This window comes from Pristiophorus japonicus, chromosome 2 (assembly GCF_044704955.1).
Source record: "Pristiophorus japonicus isolate sPriJap1 chromosome 2, sPriJap1.hap1, whole genome shotgun sequence".
NCBI classification, from domain to species: domain Eukaryota; kingdom Metazoa; phylum Chordata; class Chondrichthyes; family Pristiophoridae; genus Pristiophorus; species Pristiophorus japonicus.
This window is the reverse complement of record NC_091978.1, coordinates 159,897,480-159,923,291: the sequence shown is the minus strand read 5'-3', so window position 1 is coordinate 159,923,291 and position 25,812 is coordinate 159,897,480. Positions and strand designations below refer to the sequence as shown.

General features: G+C 41.7%; 1 protein-coding gene across 1 annotated transcript in view; it reads right to left on the bottom strand.

The window, feature by feature from the left end:
- nfxl1 (nuclear transcription factor, X-box binding-like 1) overlaps positions 1-25,812 on the bottom strand; it is a 233,424-nt gene that overhangs the window by 195,022 nt on the left and 12,590 nt on the right. The window contains exons 2-8 of the mRNA XM_070870141.1: positions 21,219-21,386; positions 14,194-14,306; positions 9,901-10,031; positions 8,258-8,436; positions 8,006-8,167; positions 4,896-4,996; positions 3,248-3,362 (exon numbers count right to left, since the gene is read on the bottom strand). Coding sequence (XP_070726242.1) covers positions 3,248-3,362; positions 4,896-4,996; positions 8,006-8,167; positions 8,258-8,436; positions 9,901-10,031; positions 14,194-14,306; positions 21,219-21,386 — 969 coding nt within the window. The remainder of the gene's footprint in view (positions 1-3,247; positions 3,363-4,895; positions 4,997-8,005; positions 8,168-8,257; positions 8,437-9,900; positions 10,032-14,193; positions 14,307-21,218; positions 21,387-25,812) is intronic.

Sequence of the window (25,812 nt, the reverse complement as noted above, 5' to 3'; positions counted from 1 at the left end):
TTTCTGGTTTCTATCCATGGGAACGAATGTTTTTAATGAGATGAAAAGTACCAAGCAATCTCTCTGGAATCTTTGAGTTTCGTGATATGTGCATCAAATACTTTGGAGGCCCGAGGAGTAATCAAATAAATAAATTGGATTTTTCTATCATGGAGAATTTGAAGGGCAGATTATGACTTCACATGAAATTGCAGGCACAGGACAATATTACTTATATTGCTTTCTTCGATTTTTGCAAGGCTTTTGACCAAAGCCTTAAGCAGCCCTCATGGAGAGACTGGAAAATATGGAGTTCCTGAAGAAATGTGCGTGAAGGTAAGCTGCAGTTTGGAATCTCAATTCAGGGCCAAACAAAATGTCGAGATTGTGAACAGTTTGATTCAACCCAAGACAGTGGTTGGGGGAGAGATCGAGAGAGAGAGAGAGAGAGAGAGAGAGAGAGAGAGAGAGAGAGAGAGATCGAGAGAGAGAGAGAGAGAGAGATCGAGAGAGAGAGAGAATCAGCAGCAAGGATATGGACTATGTGGCTAGAACTGAAAATTATGGCTTCAGTCTTCCCAATGTTGAGCTGGAGGAAATGATGGCTGATCCAAGACTGGATTGCAGGCTAGTAGTCGGACAGCATAGAGGCAATGGACGGATCAAGGGAGGTAATGGAGAGGTAAACTGCCGTATCATCAGTTGACATGTGGACGCTGACCCCAGTGTCAGGATGTGAAGAGAAGTCATTGGTCGAGATGCACTGGCTACAATTGGGTTTGATAAAAGTGGACCAAGTGAGGGCAAACCTATCAAGCTGGACAATGGAACAGAGAAGGTTGTATCTTATGATTACCATGTTCTACAGAACATAATCATGTTCCATTTCCAGGATGTTGTGCTTAATACAATCTGGTCTAGCATTGGAAGAGTAGCTATTCATTTTGGGATTCCCACTTTCCAATATGATAATATAAAACCAGATTTGGATCTCAATCTTACTGCTGAAAAGAGGCAAATGAAACTTTGTAGATAAGGCCATCTCTTACCACTTTGGCTCGATACGGTTTGCTTTAAAAGTTCTTGGGTGGGGTTTATGAGACGTTCTGCGTAGTTTATTCAGAGTTATTTTAAATGTTGAGAAAGTGGGCACGCCATCTTGTGCACGCAATACAACAATTAAGATTTATAGCTGGGATCAGAGCACTCCACATGCGTATAGGAGTTCACAGAAAGAGCTCTCTCCTGAACCAGAGAGCCAAATTTGCAGTCAGACAGTATACATAACGTGTGGCCGACTGGATAGGTAGCTCCAGTGCAATCACAGTTTGGAAAGTTAAAAAAAAAACAAGTTTATGAAAAAAAACTTTCAAAATTATGCACAATGTTTAAAACCAAATCTTAAAAGTAATAAAACTATACCAGTAAAATGTAATTTGATGTAATTATAACATTTCAAAGGATCATTTCTTAAGAAATAGATTGCTGCTGGAAATCCCCCCAAACCAAAAAATATCAGCTAGTAATTGTGGAGGGAGAGGAGAAAAAGGCAGGGAATAAGAACAAGCAATTCCACCCCCCCCCCATTATCTACTACAGTTGTTTCCCATAACAATACAACAGCAATTTGCAATTATGTAGCTCCATTAATGTGAAGAACATCTAAAGGCATTATAGACAGGCACAAGGGAAATGGACACCAAGCAAGAAAAGAAGAGATTAGGCAGGATACGTAATATGGGACAGGATATGCATGGCATAGTTATGTATAATTTGGGAATTTATGGAGGATGTAGAAAGAGGTCAGCAAGGAGAACTGGGACAGACATTCCAGAGGCCAGAAATGCAGTATGATCCCCAGTGGAGAGGCCACATTTTGAGGCGAAATCTGAATCCACCCGGTTTTTGCCTGATTTTCACTGCACTCAAAACCTTATTTGAGTGTTGGGTGGGGAATGAGGGTGGGGTCAAGGAGTTGCAACTTCCACCTTCCCCTACATCCGGGCATATTATCCCAGGAATTTCATCCAACTCAGCACTGGAGAGGCTAATCAGGTCCTATAATAGCTACAAGAAAGCTCCAGCATTGCTGGAAATAAAGGTACATCAATTCTAGATGGATTGATTATCTTTTATAGCCAGCCCCTTTGCTCTCCAAGGGACACAAACAACATTTTTTAGGCTAATTTATCATCATCTCTTCCCAGGCATCGAGGTCCCCAGATAGAGCAGCTGAGTGACACTCCAACCTCTACCACCTCAACAGGGCAAGTGCCTCTGCTGATGCAGACCGTGCTCCCCAACTATATAAATGACCCTGTCTCAACTGAATTGAATTTGGAGTCAACACGAAGCAAGATCTACAGGTGAAGCAGCTTTGGAAGGAGGAATAATTAGAGCAGTGGACGTAAACACCTGAGACACCTGGCCAAAGCAGTGTGCAGAGTGAAACACTACACTTCTTCTGCCCCGTAAAGGGTTCATGAAAGCTCTAGACTCAGTAGGCCTGAATTAACAAAGGCATATATAAGGGCTTCAGCGGCAGAGACAGGTAATATTGTGGAGGTGAAATAACGTGGTCATTTTGATGGAGAGGATATGGGACCTATCACTCAGCTAAGGGGCAAACAGTCTGGTTCATTCTAAGAGAATGACCAAGGAAAGGGATGGAATCAGTGGCAAAGATGCAGAACATGATGGCATTGGTCTTTCCAATGTTACAAACTGTGTTAAAGATTGTAGCCAATTCAGATTTTACATGAGCTCCCCAACTAAATTATATATATTTTTTCCTATGTATATATATTTGCTACACACTAGTCAATCTATTGTGGTATTGAATATGGAGTCTCAACATAGTCTACAGGTATTGCGGGGCTGGAAGAAGGGATAATTAGACCAGGGCATGCAAACATAATTCAGTGCTCATTTAGGTCATACATTCTGTTCTTAATGTTACACAATACTGGATTTTATATTATTTATAGTTAAATAGCAATAATTATGGGAATTTGGTAAGCAGAGCACTACAGTTGGTTAGAATATAGCAGTTTCGCTACAGCACAGGCAGGACTGAAGCACCACAGCACCGAGAGCTGTAATTACAGTGAGGCAGTTTACATTATTGTGAAGAAAGGAATTTATAATGAAAAATGTTGACACAAAAATGGGACAGAAGACATAACAACTGGAAGTAAGGTTTGTATGCAGCAAACATAGATTTTTAATGTGTTATAGGTAGATAGATGACATATATATTTATACATACTTGACTTTCCACAGGGACAAGCCCTGTATCCTGATCGTGGACAATTTCCACAAGACCCACGGTGGCAGACCTGTTCACATGTATGATTACCACAAGGTAGAGTCTTCCCACACACCTAAGCAATAATAATTTCATGAGTTGTCTTATTGAAATTTAGGTCTCAAAATATTTCTTACCTTAACATTGAGCCTTTGACAAATAAACAGAAGAATAGAAAATGGAAATAACTAAGCCTAATCAGTTAGGAGACCCATTTTTCAGTATGACCATTTCCAAAACTCTTTATTTTCTCCAAAAAGCCATGTTTTGTGCAATTACATTTTGATGAGAATTTTGCGAGGGCAGTCACTCTTTTACTCACTAATTAATACTCTTCAAGGCTCTTTAGAAAATTGGAGAAAAACAATAGATTTAACACAACACGTGTTCAACCGGTAGGAATAATTACATACATATAAACAATGGATATACATTTTAGACACAAAAATTGTGCATTTTATCTATGCTAGATTATTTATTGAATCCTTTCCCATTAGTCACGATACAAACAAGGTTAAAAATAAGTAGCCTCAGCCGATACATCAAGCTGCTGATAATATACATTACATTCTGATCAGCCAAAGGCACCAACATGTCTGTTGGTTGTTCTTGTATAACAGAAGTTAGTTTAACATCCTTCACTTTATATAGTTTTTAAATTTATACTGACACCTGGATGGGCCTGGGATGCAGGGTAGAATAATGGCAGCATGAGTATAACAATTATACTACTAGCACCTGGAATTAAAATTATTTAAAGAGTTTGGGCCAGAGGCCTGAAGTTGGAGAGTTGTCGGAGGTAGTCAGCCCAGAGGATGCTAGAGGCTGCAAGAAACAGTCCAGTGGAGAGCACAGCTGCGCCCAAAGGTGAAGGTTACATTTTTTTCAAGCAGTTGGACCACAGCTGGATCGGAGGCAGGGAGAACAGATTAATAAAGATATGAACAATATAAACAAGGAAGAGATTTTTTAAATATATAAAGTGGTACCTATAGTACCTATAACATGGAATTAATGGTTGACATTTTAGTATTGGAAATTTCATTGGAGAGGTTTGGGTATGAAGCATACGACTCATGTGCCATTTTTTACCTCCACATGGATCTACATCTTGGATTTGCACTTCATCCTCAACCACTCTCGTGATATATTACAGGTATGACCCACAAATCCACCAGAGCATCTTCAGTCACTTTAATGAAAACTGGCACTTCAGAGGGCTGATGAAGTGTCAACTGAACCCAGAAGGAAAACAGTACATCACTACAAGCTGCATTCTACAGGAAAGAGGTTTTCTGGGGTTTACAATTCCACAGCAGCAAGTCTGAACTGATTAATTGTAGAGATTATTTCCCTTTCCCCACCCCCCACATTAGAAAATCTGCATTATTTTTCTCCTACCATCACACACAGACGTTGATTAGGATTATCAACTGGTTAATATAGTCAATTCAATGGTTTCCAATGTGTTTAACACTACTGCTCTGCCTCAATTTATAATTATGCAATAGATTTCAACAACAGATTCTGGTTCAGCCTTCAGAAAGATGACTACAGATGAAGGAAATGAGTTGATTTATCTAATTTGTTGAAATTTAATTCAGTTTACCTCTTCACACTGCCATTGTGGACTAGCACACAGCCGTTCAGTTGTTTTCCTGCCACACAAACACCGTTGCCTGCTGACACGAGGACACTCTGGGCAACCACCTAAAACAGAAATTCACAAAGTTACGGACAATTTAGACAGTCTCAAGCATGGTACAGTATGGAGCTTTTGTGCGGGTCAGAGATTTGGCTGGCCAACAATCTTCATTATTTGCACATTCTCTTAAAAGCTCTCCCTTACATGTTCTATCTGGACTTTGAAAACATACGTTCTGACAAAGAGGTAGGAAATTTGAAAAACAAGTAAGTGTGTACATTCCTCAATCAGTAATTTAAAAATACTTATGAAATATTACAGGACATAAATACAGAAAACTGTGGCGCACAATGTAGAACATAGTTCGCTCACTGCCGGACTCTTAAAATCAACTCAAACAGACAAAATGAGCAGCTCTTCAGTCAGTTGCTGGAGTACATGAAATGTAGTGAGACACAAGACATATCCAACTGGGCATAAATCTACAGTAAAATTCTACAAGGGCTCAAAGTAAGAGAATAGTTTTTTTTTAAAAACAGTGCCATCCAATCCTCAAAGTGTAAACGGTATAAACGTAATAACTGTGGATCATGAAAAGTTAAATCCAGTATCAATCTAGACTGGCTGTAATTGTTATGCTTCAGAGCTACAACTTAAGCATTAGGGGGAAGCTAGTAGTGCTACTGATTGTTCTCATTCACTGGAGCGTCTGACCCCAAAGATTTCACCAGAGTTGTATTCGCTCTTTCCTGGGTTGGGTGGAACTTCTAAAGGATACAAAAAGGGAGTGGGCAGAGTAATGGATTACCACATCATCCTTTCACCTCAGAGAGCTGGGTTCAAATCCAGCCCAGACACATGGGATGAAAGCATGAAATGGTTGTAAGGGTCAAACATCAAATTTGCACTGGTCCATAACAGAAAATGACCCCTAATAGGTAAAGTCACTCACAGACATATCACAATGGTACAGTAACAGTACCATTCTAAGGTTGAGACATCGCTTGTCTTGTTGAGCACACAAAAGTTAAATAATTTCATAAATAACTACAGCTCAAATGAAAAATATGACTATTGCTTTGTACCACAATAGCTAAGATACGATTCGAATGATTTTGAAAAAAGTGGTCATCATAGTGTTTTAATCCTATTCTCTGAATTAGGTTGCACGTTTAAGTCAGGATAGCCTATCCCTCATATTCACCTATCCAAGTTGCGGAAGCTTAGTTATTTTTTAATGCAGATTTAGTTATGTATAAAATAAAATGCATTCCCATTTCAGCTGTGATGGGAGAAGATTTGAAACAGACATTATTTGTCTTGCTGCACTTAAATCACACTTCTGAATAATCAAAAAATGATCCAAATGCTCCAAAGAATCAAATAGGGATTTCAGAAGAAACTTCTTTACCCAGAGAGTGGTGAGAATGTGGAACTCGTCACCACAGGAAGAGGTTGAAACTAATATTATAGAAGCATTTAAGGGGAGGTTAGACAAGCATATGAGGGAGAATAAAATAAAGGGTTATGTTAATATTGTTAGATGAGAAAAAGACTGGAGGAAGTTCGAGTGGAGCATAAACGCCAGCATGGACTGGCTGCCCCGAGTGCTATATATTCTATGTAATATGTAATATAACAATTCCACTCTCGACTGTAAGTGAGGGGGCAGATGGAGAATAAATTATCAAAATTACTGCTTCACACCTACGCCCCAATTGGATTAGGTGTAGCACAGTTCATTGGAAATCAACAGTACAATTTTCTCTACAAAATAGTATATTCCTTACAGTTAGAATTAAAGATGTTTTCCCAGAAGTAAGCACAACGTATTACTCGTATGTCGTCTATACTATGCTTCCCAAATCTTTATGTCTTAACTAACTTCCTGAGAATAGAACAATTTGCATTTATATAGCGCCTTTCACGTAGTAAAACATTCCAAGGTGCATCACAGGAGCTTTATCAAACAACATTTGACACCGAGCTACATTGAGATATTAGGGCACATGGTCAACGAGGTAGGTTTTAAGGGGAGTCTTAAAGGAGGAAAGAGAGGTAGAGAGGTGGAGAAGTTTAGGGAGGGAATTCCAGAGCTTTGGGGCGTGGCAGCTGAAGGCATGCCCTTCAATGGTGGAGCGATTAAAATCGGGGATGCGCAAGAGGCCAGAATTTAAGGAGCACAGATATCTCGGAGGGCTGTGGGGCTGGAGGAGGTTACAGAGATAGGGAGGGGAGAGGCCTTGAAGGGTTTAGAAAACAAGGACAAGAATTTTAAAATTGAGGCATTGCTTAACTGGGAGCCAATGTATGTCAGCGAGCACAGGGGTGATGGTGAACAGGACTTCGTGAGAGTTAGGATACAGGCAGCAGAGTTTTGGGTGAACTTAAGTTTTTGGAGGATGGAAGATGGGAGGCTGGCCAGGAGTGCGTTGGAATAGTCAAGTCTCGAGGTAACAAAGGCATGGATAAGGGTTTCAGCAGCAGATGAGCTGAGGCAGATGTGGAGTTGGGCAATGTGACGCAGCTGAAAGTAGGCAGCCTTGGTAATGAAGTGGATATGTGGTCAGAAGCTCATCGAGGTCAAGTACGACACCAAGCTTGCGAACAGTTTGGTTCAGCCTCAGGCAGTTTCCAGGGAGAGGGATGAACTCAGTGGCTAGGGAATGGATTTTGTGCTGGGGTCCTAAGACAATGACTTGGTTTGTTTAGTTGGAGGAAATTTCTGCTCATCCAGTACTGGACAAGCAGTCTGACAATTTAGAGACAGTGGAGGGGTCAGGACAGGTGGTGGTGAGGTCAAGCTGGTGTTACTAGCATATATATGGAAACTGACACTGTGTTTTCGGATGATGTCGCCAAGGGGCAGCATGTAGATGAGAAATAGGAGGGAAGGGGGGGGGGGGGGGGGGGAGGCCAAGGATAGATTCTTAGAAGACAGCAGAGGTAATGGTGTGGGACGTGAAGCCGTTGCAGGCGATTCTCTGGTTATGACTGAATAGGTAAGAATGGAACCAGGTGAGTTCAGTCCCACCCAACTGCACAAGGAAGGAGGCCTTGAGGCATTTACCAACCTGTATGGCATGGATCTTCACATTTATGCTGCCTACAAGTTAACAGTTGGCTACACGGCTGCTGACAGGACCACCCCTTAGCACTGCATCGTCGGGATACTGCTTTAGCCTTCTTACAGTAACATGTTATGGAGACCATCTTTGGACAAGGTGGACAAGGACCTAAATCAGAAACATAAAAACATTTTTAGACTCATAATCAAAGTTTATTAAAGTTGTGCAAAACAATTAGCCAATTCTAAATCACTTTACCAGGATGGCATAAAAGAAGACACTTGTGTCCACATAAAGGCTTGAATTCTTTGTCACAAACTTGGCCACAGGAATGAGGTACAAGCCAAGGATCTGGTGGGGGATCTTCAACCTTTCCACAGTAACAGTAGTACCTTGTTGGAGTTTGAGACTGTTCGTACTGATGCCTACATTTAGGACTGAACAGGAATACCAAAATAATTTTCTTTGAAGAATCAGAATTATTAATTTTGTACAACAGGCATACCTAAAACATGATAAAAACTCTTCAAATGTTATTATACATTTCTTCTGGCTCTGTATTACTGGCATATCTTTGAATAAAATGTTTTGTATTGCGGCACCCAATATAACAGACACTATTGCAAGATTAGTCGCTGTTAAAAGGCCCACAGATTTTATGGAAAGACTTTGTAAAAATATAAAGATTTTGCAAAGCACATATAAAAAACTGGTATAGTACAGATGGAGCCTCCAAAATCTGGAAACCTCGGGATTGAGGCCGTTCCGGATTTCAGAACGTCTTTCTGAGGGAAGGAGCGGCAGGCAAGGTAAGGAGCGGGAAGGGGCAAGGGGAGGAGCGGCGGGAAGGAGCGGGGGGAAAAGAGAGGAGCGGCGGGACGAGGTCAGTAGCGGGGAGTTGGAGGGAAGGAGCGGCGAGCCAAGGTAAGCCGGGGGGGGCGGGGGGGGGAGAAAGAGTTGACAGTTCCGGGTTCGGCAGCATCCGCTGTGGGTTAGGGGTTGGCAGCCAGGAAAAACCTGCGTTGAAGACCCGCAAAAAAATGTTAAAATTTTTTTTAAATTATTTTTCAGCGGTTAATTCGGTTTAAAAAAAAATTTACATTTTACAGATTCCAGACGGCCACAGATTTGCCCGGAACTCCGGATTTCGGACGCTCAACCTGTACCAATACAGGTAGGTATAGGCACTTCCTAAGTTTGTGGAAAAATATATAATCAAGTGTTACCAACACAAATAAAAGCTAAAACATTGAGCATCACACATCAAATCTAGAAGGCAGCACAGTAAATCAAACGGGATGGGGGGGCGGGGGTCACACTTCTCATTTGTTCAAATAAACAACTTAATTATACTGGTTTGCTGACACATATGCCAAAGATACCAGAAAAAGAACTCTAAAAATTTTAAGCAATCATATTGCTAGATTTATTTTTTCGAAGTGGTTCCAGCCAACATTTTTATTTCTGACCCAATCTGATCTTATCTACGCATAGATTATTAAAATCCTGAGCAGCACATGCATATTCTGTGAATTCTTACATCATGGAGAACTAAGAAGATGATTTCAAAGTAGGATTTATAAATAAATACTTGCTCGTTGCAAGGATGGGTCCGAAGAGATTCTTAGAAAGTTCCAAGACAATTTTTGACATAATCAGTAATTATTAAGCAAATTAAAGATTCTAAGGGTAACAATGAGGCCCATATTACGGAAGAGAGCGATGACAAGGTGAAAAATACAGCCAGGCCTCAGAGGATATCCAATTATTACAGGTTATTTAGATTGGTTATCTACTTGACTGGGTTAGTCACCAATTCAAAAGATTAATTCTTACAAAATGCAATGAACATAGACTTTATTAAAATAATGTCTCTCAAAGAGAAAATATCTGCAGTTTACCATGGCCAGGGTTGGTCTTTTTTTCCAAAATCATCATCCAACACAGAGGATACAAGAAAAATGCTGTCTTTTGCCCATTTTTGGATACATGGCATGTGAAAGATACAATAACAACGGAAGCAATTCCAAACCTAAAGAGGAAAAACATGAAATCGATGCTTATTTGGTAAAAAAGTCTGGAAAAATATAAATATATATATACACATATAAATAAAGTAACTACCAAGTCAGTGTACTTTTTTATATTCTCAGCCAATAAGAATAATGGCCTAGAAATTGCGTTTGGAGGTTTCTGCAGGCAGATGCCTCCAACGTGAAAAATTTCCAGGAACTTACCTGGTGGTCCGGAGACTTGTGGTCCTGGGCCTCTACGCAATGGCCTGTGTGGAGGCCCACGTATCCCAGAGACGTAGGTGCTTCGTACGCGTCCCTGGGGTCACGTGGGCCAGCCCAACCAAAGTAGAGGTATTTCCATTCATACTTGTGGAGAGTTCTGTATATACGTATGCATGGGATTATCCCCAAAAATACACAAACACTTCAAATAAATTTTAAAACATCACGTTGAAAATCAAAATGAGATTTAATTATTTAATACAAAAATTTAATTTAAAATAAATTTACATATTTCTCAGGTTTTTAAATGTTTCAATTATTGAAAATGATTTATTTTTCTGTCCTTTAAAAGTTATACGCTGATAGTTGTAAGAATTTCAAGGGCATTGACTGGGCAGAAGTTGATCTAATAGCCCAACTCTCCGCCCACGGAGGCCCTTTACTTCCGGATGCGTGCGATCTGTCAAGAGGATTCTTGATAGATCGCAAGTTCCATGTTTAGGCGCATGCGCAGTAAGGGCCACGAATTCAGGACCAAAATTAGATCTCATTTCAAAAATTCTAACTCCTATACTATACTTTTATGATGCTATTGTAAGAATTACGCTCTTCTCTGAGGAACTGTTCAGTGAATGAAGTCACAAAAGCTAGCACGATTGTTAATTCACAAAATCTGAGAGCCAAGTTGGTGATTAGGGGGAAAGACAGAAAAGAATCAATATATTTATAGTAGATACATATACATTTTTTTTTAAATTCCACATCATTGCTCCCCTCTAGATTTTAAGCCACCTACAACAATCCTAAAAGAAACACGGCCTACTCCAAGCCAATTGTGAGTTGGCCGCTAGGATGTGTGCAAAAATCTGGGGGAAACATCGAGCCTGCACCCAATTTCCTCCTCCTAAGGTACAGTTTAGATCAAGAATTTGGCATGTGGGTAAAGGCATAGGCATCAATTTGTATCAATTCATTACTTTAGAACAGCAATACAAATTGAAAAGCAACCTATTAACTATCGTAATTTTAAAATATTATGGAATAGTAATCTATTGTCATGGTAACCAGGGACACAATGCGAGCTGAGGCTGCAAAGTGAAACATACAGCGGTCCTCTCTCCGGCTCTCGGAACCTGACTGTGTGTGTGTGAACCAGGGACTGAGAATGGGACCGGACAGCCTTCGGGTGGAGTTGGAGGTAAGTTGCTGCTATGTGTTTTTCAATTGTGTGTGACCCCGGGCATCTGCTGCGCCGCTTTCCTTACCTGCGCCGATTTCCTTAACTCTAGGGAAGGTTTTCCAGGACAGGCCACATACGCTGGCCTAATCAGCTGACCAAACTATCCTAAATGGCCAGAAGTGGCGTAGGTGGCTGCTTACGCCCCCTTTAGCTGAAAATAAAAACTCACTTAAAAAATTCGTAACTGAGTTACACTGGTGCAAATTGATTGGGGAAACTGGGGATTTTTAAGTGAGGCCAGAAAAAGCAGCCTGCTCCAAAAAAAACGGCACAAATACTGGGGGAAATTGAGCCCAGAGTATCTGGACCAGCTGGAGTAGCTCATGGCATTATGTACAAGGGCCTTGTAAATTTATAGTGAAAAAAAATAGCAATAAGGCTTTGTAGGAGTGTTAGACCTTTACTAACTTATAATTTATAATGGGGAACAAAGAAATGGCAGACCAATTGAACAAATACTTTGGTTCTGCCTTCACGAAGGAAGACACAAATAACCTTCCGGAAGTACTAGGGGACCGAGGGTCTAGTGAGAAGGAGAAGAAGAAATTGTGTTAGGGAAATTGATGAGATTGAAGGGCGATAAATCCCCAGGGCCTCAGTCTGCATCCCAGAGTACTTAAGGAAATGGCCCTAAAAATAGTGGATGCATTGGTGATCATTTTCCAACAGTCTATCGACTCTGGGTCAGTTCCTATGGACTGGAGGGTAGCTAATGTAACACCACTTTTTAAAAAGGGAGGGAGAGAAAGCGGGTAATTATAGACCAGTTAGCCTGACATCAAGTAGTGGGGAAAATGTTGGAATCAATTATTAAGGATGAAATAGCAGTGCATTTGGAAAGCAGTGACAGGATCGGTCCAAGTCAGCATGGATTTATGAAGGGAAATTCATGCTTGACAAATCTTCTGGAATTTTTTGAGGATGTAACTAGTAGAGTGGACAAGGGAGAACCAGTGGATGTGGTGTATTTGGACTTTCAAAAGGCTTTTGACAAGGTCCCACAAAAGAGATTGGTGTGCAAAAGCAAAGCACATGGTATTGAGGGTAATATACTGATGTGGATAGAGAACTGGTTGGCAGACAGGAAGCAGAGAGTCGGGATAAACGGGTCCTTTTCAGAATGGCAGGCAGTGACTAGTGGAATGCCACAGCGCTCAGTGCTGGGACCCCAGCTCTTTACAATATACATCAATGATTTGGATGAAAGAATTGAGTGTAATATCTCCAAGTTTGCAGATGACACTAAACTCGGTGGTGGTGAGAGCTGTGAGGGGGACGCTAGGAGGCTGCAGGGTAACTTACAGGTTAGGGGAGTGGGCAAATGCATGGCAGATGCAGTATAATGTGGATAAATGTGAGGTTATCCATTTTGGGGGCAAAAACGAGAGGACAGATTATTATCTGAATGGTGGCAGATTAGGAAAAGGGGAGATGCAACGAGACCTGGGTGTCATGGTTCATCAGTCTTTGAAAGTTGACATACAGATACAGCAGGCGGTGAAGGCGGCAAATGGTATGTTGACCTTCATAGCTACGGGATTTGAGTATAGGAGCAGGGAGGTCTTACTGCAGTTGTACAGGGCCTTGGTGATGCCTCACCTGGAATATTGTGTTGAGTTTTGATCTCCTAATGAGGAAGGACGTTCTTGCTCTTGAGGGAGTGCAGCGAAGGTTCACCAGACTGATTCCTGGGATGGCAGGACTGACATATGAGGAGAGACTGGATCAACTGGGCATTTATACATTGGAGTTTAGAAGGATGAGAGGGGATCTCATAGAAACATATAAGATTCTGACGGGACTGGACAGGTTAGATGTGGGTAGAATGTTCCCGATGTTGGGGAAGTCCAGAACCAGGGGACACAGTCTTAGAATAAGGGGCAGGCCATTTAGGACTGAGATGAGGAGAAACTTCTTCACTCAGAGTTGTTAACCAGTGGAATTCCCTGCCGCAGAGTTGTTGATGCCAGTTCATTGGATATATTCAAAAGGGAGTTAGATATGGCCCTTATGGCTAAGGGGATCAAGGGGTATAGAGAGAAAGCTGGAAAGGGGTGCTGAGGGAATGATCAGCCATGATCTTATTGAATGGTGGTGCAGGCTCGAAGAGCCGAATGGCCTACTCCTGCACCTATTTTCTATGTTTCTATGTTTTTATCTAAACAGGAAACTGTAAACATAGCAACTGATAAATTGTGAATTTGGATGAAAAAAGTAACAAAATACAGATACATGAAATAAGTCTAAGTACCAGTTTAATTAAAAGTTATTAGAAGTTCTTAAAATGTAATTTCAATGTAAATGACTGCGAGCATGTTTTCCCTTACGCATAGGCTGTACACTATGCTCCTGACCTTCATGACGTCATACGCTGTGCAGAACTCTGCAGCGCTGAAGAGGAATACCCCATTCGGGGGCTCACTGAAGGTAAGTGTGTACTCTTTTTTGCAGGTCAACGGTGTACTCCAGAGCTACGCCGCCAACTGCAATTTTTGGCCCATTATTTATTAGAACTTGAAAGATTATCTGTACACAAGAATTAACATTGTAAAAATATTCAGCAAGACTGTTCGATACCACTAAAATTTGACAGTTTGTGCAATCAGGTTACTAAATAGAAAAAGCAAATGTCACAATAGCCCTGAGCAAACACTCTTAGATTCAACACGAGGCAAATGCTCTTACTCTAAGATTTTTGACAATGCTTCAATACTTACAGCCTGGTTCCTCTTCACGGAGGCAATGCAAATGAGGCACGTTTGAGCTCCTGACTGAAATGCTTCATTCAGGTATTGTTTTGTACGTTCCAGTTCTCTGGAAGAATCTTCGCCTATATAAAAAGGATTGATCCATCGCATAAATATTTTAGCTTTTACAATTCCCACTTTATTTTAATACATTTTTAATTTCCTAAGTAACAGAACATAATATTCCGCTAACTTTCATAGGGTAAATGCAGACTTTCCTCCAACTTAATTACATTCTCATTTTTAATTATTTAAAATGCATGTACACTGCAACCAACGTGCTATGTAGAACAATTTAGTTTCATACCAACACTGCAGTTATAATGTAAATGTAATCAACCCTGAAAAGTCCTCCTCATTAACATCTGGGAACTTGTGTCAAAATTGGGAGAGCTGTCCCACAGACTATTCAAGCAACAGCCTGACATAGCCATACTCACAGAATCATACCTTTCAGCCAATGTCCCAGACTCCTCCATCACCATGCCTGGGTATGTCCTGCCCCACCGTCAGGACAGACCCACCAGAGGTGGTGGCACAGTGGTATACAGTTGGGAGGGAGTGGCCCTGGAAGTCCTCAACTTTGACTCCGAACCCCATGATGTCTCATGGTATCAGGTCAAACATGGGCAAGGAAACCTCCTGCTGATTACCATCAAACACTCTCCCTCAGCTGATGAATCAGGACTCCATGTTGAACACCACTTGGAAGAAGCACTGAGAGTAGCAAAGGCACAGAACATACTCTGGGTGGGGTACTTGCCCATCACCAAGAGTGGTTCGGTAACACCATTAATGACCGAGCCCTGAAGGACATAGCTGCCAGACTGGGTCTGCAGCAGGTGGTGAGAGAACACGAGGGGAAAAAACCTATTTAACCTTGAGCTCACCAATCTACCTATAACAGGTGCAGCTGCCCATGACAGCATTGGTAGCAGTGACCACCACACAATCCTTCTGGAGACGAAGTCCTGTCTCCACATTGAGAACACTCTCCATCATGTTGTGTGGCACTACCACCATGTTAAATGGGATAGAATCAGATCTAGAAGCTCAAAACTGGGCACCCATGAGGTGCTGAGGGCCATCAGCAGCAGCAGAATTATATTCCACCACAATCTGTAACCTCATGGCCCGGTATATCCCTCACTCTACCATTACCTTCAAGCTGAGGACCAACCCTGGTTCAATGAGGAGTGTAGAAGAGCATGCTAGGAGCAGCACCAGGCATACCTAAAAATGAAGTGCCAACCTGTTGAAGCTACAGTAGAGGACTACGTGCATGCTAAACAGCAGAAACAACACGCGAAAGACATAGCCAAGTGATCCTACAACCAATGGATCAGATCAAAGCTCTGCAGGTCCTGCTACATCCAGTCATGAAAGGTGGTGGACAATTAAACAACTAACAGGAGGAGGTGCATCCTCATCCTCAACAAGGGTGAAGCTGAGCACCCGAGTGCAAAAGGGAAGGCATTGGCAACCATCTTCAGAAGAGCCGAGTGGATGACCCATCTCGGACTCCTCCTGAGGTCCAACATCACAGAAGCCAGTCTTCAGCTAATTCAGTTCACGCCACGTGATAGCAACAAGATACAGCAAAGACTATGGGCCCCGACAACATCCTGATTGTGCTGAAGACCTGTACTCCAGAACTAGCCATGCCTCTAGCCAAGCTATTCCAGTACAGCTACAACACTGGCATCTACCCAATAACGTGGAAAATTGCCTCGGTATCCTGTCCACAAAAAACAGGACAAATCCAATCTGGCCAATTACCGCTACTCTCAATCATCAGCAAAGTGATGGAAGTTATTGTCGACAGTGCTATCAAGTGGCACTTACTCACCGATGCTCAGTTTGGGTTCCACCAGTACCACTCGGCTTCAGACCTCATTTACAATCTGTATTAATGACTTGGATGAAATGTAATGAAGCCAAGTTTGCTGATGATACAAAGGTGGGTGGGAAAGCAAAAAATTGAGAGAAGGACAAAAAAAAATCTGCAAGGTGATATAGACAGGCTAAGTGGGAAAAAGTGTGGCAGATAGAGTATAATGTGGGAAAATGTGAGGTTATCCACTTTGGCAGAAAAAAATAGAAAAGCAAATTATAATTTAAATGGAGAAAAATTGTAAGGTGCTGCAGTACAGAGGGACCTGGGGGTCCTTGTGCATGAAACACAAAAAGTTAGTATGCAGGTACAGCAAGTAATCAGGAAGGCAAATGGAATGTTGGCCTTTATTGCAAGGGGGATAGAGTATAAAAGCAGAGAAGTCCAGCTACAACTGTACAGGGTATTGGTGAGGCCACACCTAGAGTACTGCATACAGTTTTAGTCTCCATATTTAAGGAAGGATATACTTGCATTGGAGGCTGTTCAGAGAACGTTCTCTAGGTTGATTCTGGAGATGAGGGGGTTGACATAAGAAGATAGGTCGAGTCTATACTCCTTGGAGTTCAGAAGAATGAAAGGTGATCTTATTGAAACCTATAAGGTAATGAGGGGGCTCGACAAGGTGGATGCAGAGAGGATATTTCCACTCATAGGGGAAACTAAAACTAGGAGGCATAGTCTCAGAGTAAGGGGCCGCCCATTTAAAACTGAGATGAAAAGGACTTTCTTCTCTCAAAGGGTTGTAAATCTGTGGAATTCTCTGCCCCAGAGAGCGTTGGAGGTTGGATCATTGAATATATTTAAGGTGGAGATACACAGATTTTTGAGCGATAAGGGAATAAAGGGTTATGGGGAGCGGGCAGGGAAGTGGAGCTGAGTCCATGATCAGATCAGCCATGATCTTATTAAATGACGGAGCAGGCTCAAGAGGTCAAATGGCTTACTCCTGCTTCTATTTCTTTTGTTCTTATGTTCATTACAGCCTTGGTCCTTCACCAGCCTGTCCTCGCCGCACAGCACTGGCCCCCAGTCATCAAGATCCATGGCGCGGCCCTGGACAACATGGACCATTTCTCTTAACTCGGGAGCCCCCGATCAGTAAAAGCAGGCATTGACAATGAGATCCAACACCGCCTCCAGTGCGCCAGTCCAGCCTTCGGCCGCCTGAGGAAAAGAGTGTTTGAAGGCCAGGCCCTCAAAACTGCCACCAAGCTCATGGTCTACAATACTGTAGTAATACCACCCTCCTGTATGGCTCAGAGACATGGACCACGTACAGTAGACACTTCAAGTCGCTGGAGAAATACCACCAACAGTGTCTCCGCAAGATCCTACAAATCCCCTGGGAGGACAGACGCACCAACAATAGCGTCCTCGACCAGACCAACATCCCCAGCATTGAAGCACTGACTACTCTTAATCAGCTCCGCTGGGCAGGCCACATTGTTCGCATGCCAGACACTAGACTCCCAAAGCAAGTGCTCTACTCAGAACTCCTTCATGGCAAACGAGCCAAAGATGGGCAGCGGAAACGTTACAAGGACACTCTCAAAGCCTCCCTGATAAAATGCAAAAGCCCCACTGACACCTGGGAATCCCAGGCCAAAGACCATCCTAAGTGGAGGAAGTGCATCCTGGAGAGCGCTGAGCATCTCGAGTCTCATCGCCGAGAGCATGCAGAAATCAAGCGCAGGCAGCGGAAAGAGCGTGCGGCAAACCAGTCCCCACCCACCCCTTCCCTCAATCACTATCTGTCCCACCTGTGACAGAGATTGTGGTTCTCGTATTGGACTGCACAGCCACCTAAGAACTCATGTTAAGAATGGAAGCAAGTCTTCCTTGATTCCAAAGGACTGCCTATGATGATGATAGCCTTGGTCCAAACATTGACAAAAGAGCTGAATTCCAGAGGTGAGGAGAAGCTGTCCGTGCCCACATGCAATAAGACCTGGACAACAGTCAGGCTTGGGCTGATAAGTGGCAAATAACATTTGCACCACACAAATGCCAGGCAATGACTATTTCCAACAAGACAGAGTCTAACCATCTAACCTTGACATTCAACAGGATTCCCATCACTGAATCCCCCACTATTAACATCCTGGGGGTGCTCTTTGACCAGAAACTTAACTGGACCAGCCACATAAATACTGTGGCCACAAGAGCAGGTAAGAGGCTGGGTATTCTGGGGTGAGTGTCTCACCTCCTGACTCCGCAAAGCCTTTCCACCATCTACAAGGCACAAGTCAGGAGTGTGATGGAATACTCTCCACTTGCCTGGATGAGTGCAGCTCCAACAACACTCTACAACTCACTATCAACCAGGAAAAAGCATCCTGCTTAATTGGCAGCCCATCTACCACCTTAAACATTCACTCCCTCCACCACTCACGCACCATAGCTGCAGTGTGTACCATCTACAAGATGCACTGCAACAATTCACCAAGGCTTCTTTGACAGCACCTCCCAAACCAGTGACTTCTACCACCTAGAAGGACAAGGACAGCAGGCGCATGGGAATATCACCTCCAAGTTGCACATCATCCGGACTTGGAAATATATCACCGTTCCTTCACCATCGCTAGGTCAAAATCCTGGAACTCCCTCCGTAACAGCACTGTGGGAGTACTTTCACCTCACGGACTGCAGCAGTTCAAGGCGGCAGCTCACCACCAACTTCTAAAGGGCAGCTCAGGGACAGGTAATAAATTCTGGTCTTGCCAGTGACACCCACATTCCATGAACGAAAAATGTTTTCTTTTAAATGCATTCTCAGTCCAGTCGGGGACGGACCTAACACAGGAGCAGAGTGCAGCAACACTCCCTGGTGGAGAATGGACTTTCATTCTACTTTGGAGTCAATTCGGGCCTTAACTCAAGTTCAGAGTCAATGCAAAGCCAAAACCGTTTTGCAAAAAGTGTAGCAACAGCATGTAATATTCCACTGACATAGGTATCGCAAATTTTGCCTAATTTGCACCTTAATTGCAATTTTCCAATCACACTTATTGTTCCCTTATAGATGGAGGAGGCCATTTGGCCCACCAGCTCATCCTTCCACACGGCATCTAACTGCTACTTGGATGACTCCAGAACTTTTGAATTTTCTACTTTATCCAGATCCTCATGAAGAAATGCTTTGTGACATCAGCCCTGAATTTGCATCTTTCCAATGAATACCTATGCCCCTCCCTTATCTGGCCTTCGTGATATACCTGAAATAAGGATAAGATGAATATTTCTATTCCACTTGGTACCTTATATATCTCTATAACGCATCCTTTCATTTGCCTCCTTTCAAGGCAGTTTTTCTAAGCTGTACCAACAAATCAGTCCACTGACACTAGGAATTAATCTTGTGGTACTCTCGACTCCTTCCAAGGCTTGGATGCTTTCCTTGACTAGAATGGAAAGCAATATTCAAGGTGCAGGCTGACCAGAATATGAAGATAACTTCAATATGACAATATCAGACTTGCAGTCTACTGATTTGGAATATAGATCAACATTCTGTTTATTTTGTTGATTGCTGTTCTACAATGACTGGACACAGTCAAAGTTGAGGCAACTGCCACATCACATTTCTTTCAGCCTCTCATCTGGTTAGTTTGTTACATTCAATATGGCTTGCATTTGCACTCATTTGCTTTGAATTTCATCTACCATAGTTAATTTGCAAATATTCTCTAGGTCATTCTGCAACTCCTTGCTTGCTTCATCACTCTACTGCATCCCGATAATTTGGTACGTTCTGTAAATACAACCAACTTGCATGGTTTCCTTTCTTTCATCCAATTTCTTATCTATCGCTAGGATATCCACTGCCTTTCATGTGAATTTTATTGAAGACTGAAGATAGTATCTCAAGACTTTTCAACATCCAATCGAGAAGTCAGTTCCTCGAAAAAGTCAGAAGTTAGTCAGTTGGATCTGTTCCTTTTGAAGTTGTGTTGACTTGCAATTAAAAGTTATTTTCATATAGGTAGTCATCAAGTTGTTTCTAATGATCAGTTCCATTATTATGCCAGTTATTGAGGATTAATGGGTCTATAGTTTCCCAGGTTTATTTTGTTGCCTTTCTTTGAGCAGGTACCACATTAGCTCATTTCTAATCCTGTGGGACTGCTATTTTATTAATCATACCCTTACAGCACTTAGTAGAATTTGTACCTTGTCTCACGAGCACCCTTGGAGATTTAGGGTCAGTCTCTAATGATTTAGTGGTTTTGAATCCTTTAAGCCCAAAACATACATACAGGTAATATCAAAACCATTAAGTGTAATTGTAGAATCTCCTATGATTGCTTCTAGAAAGTAATCATTTAGCATGTTAATTAATTTTAGTTCATCTTCAGTTTCAACAACATTAGCATCTTTAAGGGTACTCTTAGTCTTCTTTGATATCTTTCTTGCTGTTATAAGACTGGAAGAATTTCTTAGTTTCATTTTCACAGCTATGCTTATTTCTACTTCCCTCTGGCCAGCTGACCATTTATTATTTTTTCCATTTCAAAAAACATAAGCATACATAAAAATGAAGATAGATATGCATTTGTATACATTAAAAAAAAAATTCAATTCTGGTTCCGTCTGATAAAAAAATCACGATGAAGAAAAGGACAACTTAAGCTAGCAACACCAATACAATTTTTCTTCATTCATACTCATATTTCTCAGATCCAATATTTTTTATTAGTTTATTATAGCTCTAAGGCTACCTTTTTTGGAGAGGGGCATTAAACTGGGGGAATATTTTTCTTCATGTCACATTGTCAACAAAACATACAACAAAAGTGTAATCAAAAGTGAACACATATTTAAGTAATTAAGCATCATATTCTGTAGATTAAAATAATGTATGACTAAATTTGGTCATTATGTTTTCAGATATCAGACTTAAAAATTTAGTTAAGGTGTACTTAGTCCATCTGTACCAAATGCCGTAACAAAAATTGCACTCATCCTAGTACACAAAGTACATGAATTAGGTTTTGGATTCATATTTCCAGCTAGCATTATGCAGTTTCACAACTTCTGCTTTGTATTTTGGTGTGGTGCACTTACAACAAATTTACATTAAGTTACAATGAATAATTACCTATGTGACTAGAATATGTTGTAAATGTTGAAGCAACAATTTTCCCTCGCTGACCCTCAAATTCCTCCTCTCCTTCTTCTTCTGAGGAAGTGTCCTCGTCAGCAAATCTTTGGGCGACAGCCTGATTGGCCTTACAAATTTCTTCAAATTTTTTCAGTGATGACAGCTCTGTTGAAAACATTTACATAAGAGTTACACTCAGATAAGTTAAAAGCAGCTGTATCAATCATATTAATTGTAAAATTTCTCAACGTCTTCTGATAATGCACAAAATGCAAGATAGACTACATGTGAGACTGTATGTGATTTCATAGATACATGGTTGGGGGCGCAGGAGCTGCGAGGTCGGGGCAAAGGAGCGGCGAGAGATTGTGGAGCGATGTGATCGGGGCCCAGGAAAGGTGCGAGTTCGGAGTCCAGGAGAGGCGCGAGTTCGGGGCCCAGGAGAGGCGAGGGCCCAGGGGTAGCACGGGCCAGCCCACACTGCGATGTGTGCACGCACTAGGTCCGTGCAGCAGAGCTGGTCTCCAGTCGTCTTGGTTAATCCCTGCCACTGGATCAAGACCTAGCTCTGTCAAGCCCAAGTGGTGGCTGGTGTGCAACGGCCACCATACATTAAAAAATATCCACGTACAAGCATCTTTCGGTTCTTCATTGAAACACCCATGAACATTTTGGCATGGAAGCAAGTCATCCTCGATTCGAGGGACTGCCTATGATGATGAGATACAAATATACAAATACTTTTTATAGCTACTGAAAAAACAGAGACTGAATAGAATTATGAAAGGCATTATAACCTGAATTAGGAACATAAGCATCAGGAAAAGGCCATTTGATCCAAAGGTCATATCCTTTTTGATAGATCTCAACCTTTGGGAAAGGAGGCTATTTGGTCCACAGAAAGAGGTTACAGGTTTTGAGTCTGCCTTTGATATTCTCTTGGGCATAGCACTCCCGGTAACTCATGCTGTTCTCATTGGATCAGAGGAGGTTGAGAGGAGACCTCATTAAAGTGTACAAAATATTGTGGGACCTGGACATAGTGGATAGTAAAGGGCTTTTTTCCATTGGTGGAGCGGTCTATTACGAGGGGGCATAGTTTTAAGGTGGTTCGTGGAAGGTTTAAGAGGGGATTTGAGGGGGGGGCTTCTTTGTGGGGATCTGGAACTCGCTGCCTGGAAGAGTGATGGATGCAGAAACCCTCACCACTTTTAAGAGATGGTTGGATGGGTACTTAAAGTAGAGCTGCTAATTGTGATTAGACTAGATGACCTTTTGTTGGACGGAGCAGATATAATGGTAAGTACTGCAGGGAATAGAATACGGCCAGAGTGATCTCCTGAACTAGTTTCGATCGCCGGAGCGGAATTTTCCCAGATTTTTTCTCCCTAACTTGGCCTGGGTTTTTTAAATCTGGTTTTTGCCTCTCCCAGGCTCCGGTTGAGGTGGAGTGTAGAATGTTTAAGTAGAAGGGGTGTCGCAGTTGTGGTGAGGCAGATTGGTTGAGCTGGGTGCTCTTTGCCTTTCCGTCATTGTTCATAGGTTTATATGTAATCTTTAGGGCTGCTGACTAAGGGCCGTGTGGCTCTTTGTCGGCCGGCGCAGACACGATGAGCCGGACGGAATAGCCTCCTTCTGCACTATAATTTCTATGTTTCTATGTAAGTGGTCTGAGCATCTTACATTCATAGGGTATTTCCTTAATGCTGAATATATAATTACATGGGAGCATAACTTGAGGTGTAACAATAGGACCTTGTAATCTGAATTTGATAGTGTCTTTTTCACGTGGCCTCACATGCACTTCTCCAATCCTTTAGTAGGTACACTAAGTGAGACACAAGACCTGATGAGAATCATTAAACTGCTTTATTTTACAGACAGCAAGTGAACATACAGGGCTAAAATTTCCGCATTTAAGAATAGCAGCGGTTTTTGGCGTTATTTGCAAATAACAGCCTTTTTTTAATGCCGAAATAATGCCAAAAAACATAAGGCTTAAGTTTCGCCAAAAGTTTTTTAAATTTTGGTGTAGCGCTAAAATACCACCATTTTTAAGGATGGAGATAAAACTTTTTGCGTTAAAAATAACGCCCGTTCTGCACATGTGCAAAAAAAATCTGAAAGATGAATGTTTTTCATATTGTCATTAACATCTGGATTGGTTCAATTCTTCCTCTGTCTTTAGACGGTTAAAAAGGCAGTGCTATCTGAAAGAGTTCATCTGTACATTGCAATCGTTAAATAATATTCAACTCTTTTTTTAAAAATCGGCATTAACTTTAAATTTTCTCATTTTGCATAGGCTGATTAGTTGAAAATGCAAATCAGTCATTTGCGGAGGTCCTCACTATTTTATGGCTGGGTTGGGAAGTGAACTGAATCATGAGTGGTTTTGCAGAGTTTAGTTTTTGACGATGTATCTTTATTAAGAGTGACCCACAGAAAGATCTCCCAAGGCCGATGCGTCTTCCCTTTAACTTCCCTTGTGGCGTTGGAGTCTTTTCGCTGCCGCTACGCAGCCCACAGAGAACTTTTCTTTGAACAATTTTTCACACACAACCCGTACCAACACCCAACCTGCAAAGCACCGTTTATTGGTATCTGGTGCCAATCTATACTGACTTTCTGAAGTCACAATTGTACCTGTTCTTTTTGGAACAGCCTAGTGTTTGAAAAGAGGAACATTGCTGCTTTGAAATTGTGGAGAACTAAACATAGTTTCGAACAAAATAAAGTTAATATTTTCTTCAAAGTGGCAATTTAAAAAAATACCAGCTGATTCGGAGTGCGAGCACACGAGTTAGCTTTAGCAGGCCCACTGTAAACAAAACAGTGATTGGATTTATTTAGTGCCTTGTTGAAAAGAAACTTAAAAAAAAATTCAACAGTAACCCATGCTTTGTTGAAATTAATATTTCAAGTAAAATAATAGCCAGAAACAGGCTGACCCTAAAAACACATTGGCCTAGAAATCCCGGTCGGCTGCTTCCTGCGGACGATCGACTAAAAAGAGAAAAAAGCTGCGCATATACCTGAAGCTGCTGCGCCCACAAGAGATCCCGGTCTCGAGGCCTCCACTCATCAGAGCGCGTGCATATCAGGGCGTCTGCAGAGCTGGAGCTGCAGTCACATGGCTTTGGGCAACCAATCAAGGTAAAATATTTTCTCATTCATTATAATGGGAATTCTAAGTTGGAGTTCCAAACACCCAAAACACTAATAAAAAGTAGAAAAAATACACCACATATTTAACATTAATTTAAAGTTATTTATTTCTTATAAAAAGAAAATATTTCTGATTTTAAAAAAAAGTTTTTTGAATTATGGTTTAAAACAAAAGTGTGTTTTTTTTAAATTTTATTTTATCAGGCGCAAGAGTTTTCAGGACATTCGCTGGGCAAGAAATGGGTAAATACCGCAAACTTGCCCATGCAAATATCCTCGCTCCACAGATGTAGAGGATCTGTCAAGCTGGAGCTTGACAGATCGGAAAAGCGGGTTTTCAGCATATGCGCATTGTGCGCTGAAAACCGGCTTTTGCGATGCTTTCTCAGGCCCGCACACATTCAGTATAGACCCGGGAAGGCCGGGATTTCTGGGCCAGTGTAAATTCCCTCCAAAAAAGCTCCGTTTTCCAAGATGGCGCCGTTAACCCTGACTTCGATCAGATTTGACCAGGTAAGGCAAGTTTTTTCAAAATCGGTATTTATCACTGTCCTTAAAAACTTCCTCATTAGGGAAACTCTCAAACTGCATTATCATTGGTTTTGACACCGAGTGAAGTCACAAAAACGGCTCCAAAAAAAGTCAGCCCTTTTTTTAAACGACAGCGTTACACCATTGGCGAAACGAGCAAAATGGCCTTAAATTTATTTAGCACCCAAAAAACACTAAACACTAAAAACTGAAGCTAAATCGATTGTTACGGTGGTGAATTTCTAGCCCACCAAGTAAGAGTCAAAGGAAAGCCCACTTCCTTCAATCATTCTTATTTCATTCCTCAAAAAAAAATTATGAGCCAAGCAACCTGTTCCTTTTGCAAGCTGACTTATTGGTTTTGGCATTACCTTCCTTTTAACTGTAAAAACTAACCTGCATTTTAGCTTCCAGCTCCAGGACCCAGGAATATATCCTTCCAGTCTCTTGCACCTGAGTGACAGCCCAAATGTATGTTTTTCCCTTTTCTCTGTGTATTACCAAAAAGTGGGAGGGCTGTGTCTTCAACACCTTCCTCGTTTCGTGATTAACTAGTAAGCCCATCAACAAAACAGACTACCTCCTCTCTCAGGAGTGCATTCTCAGCAGACAACTTTGGCTAGATTCACAAAAATAGAATAATCCCCACCAAAATAGATGTGGTTATTGTTACATTGTACATTAATGATTTAGACGAGGGGATTAAATGTAGTATCTCCAAATTTGCGGATGACACTAAGTTGGGTGGCAGTGTGAGCTGCGAGGAGGATGCTATGAGGCTGCAGAGTGACTTGGATAGGTTAGGTGAGTGGGCAAATGCATGGCAGATGAAGTATAATGTGGATAAATGTGAGGTTATCCATTTTGGGGGCAAAAACACGAAGGCAGAATA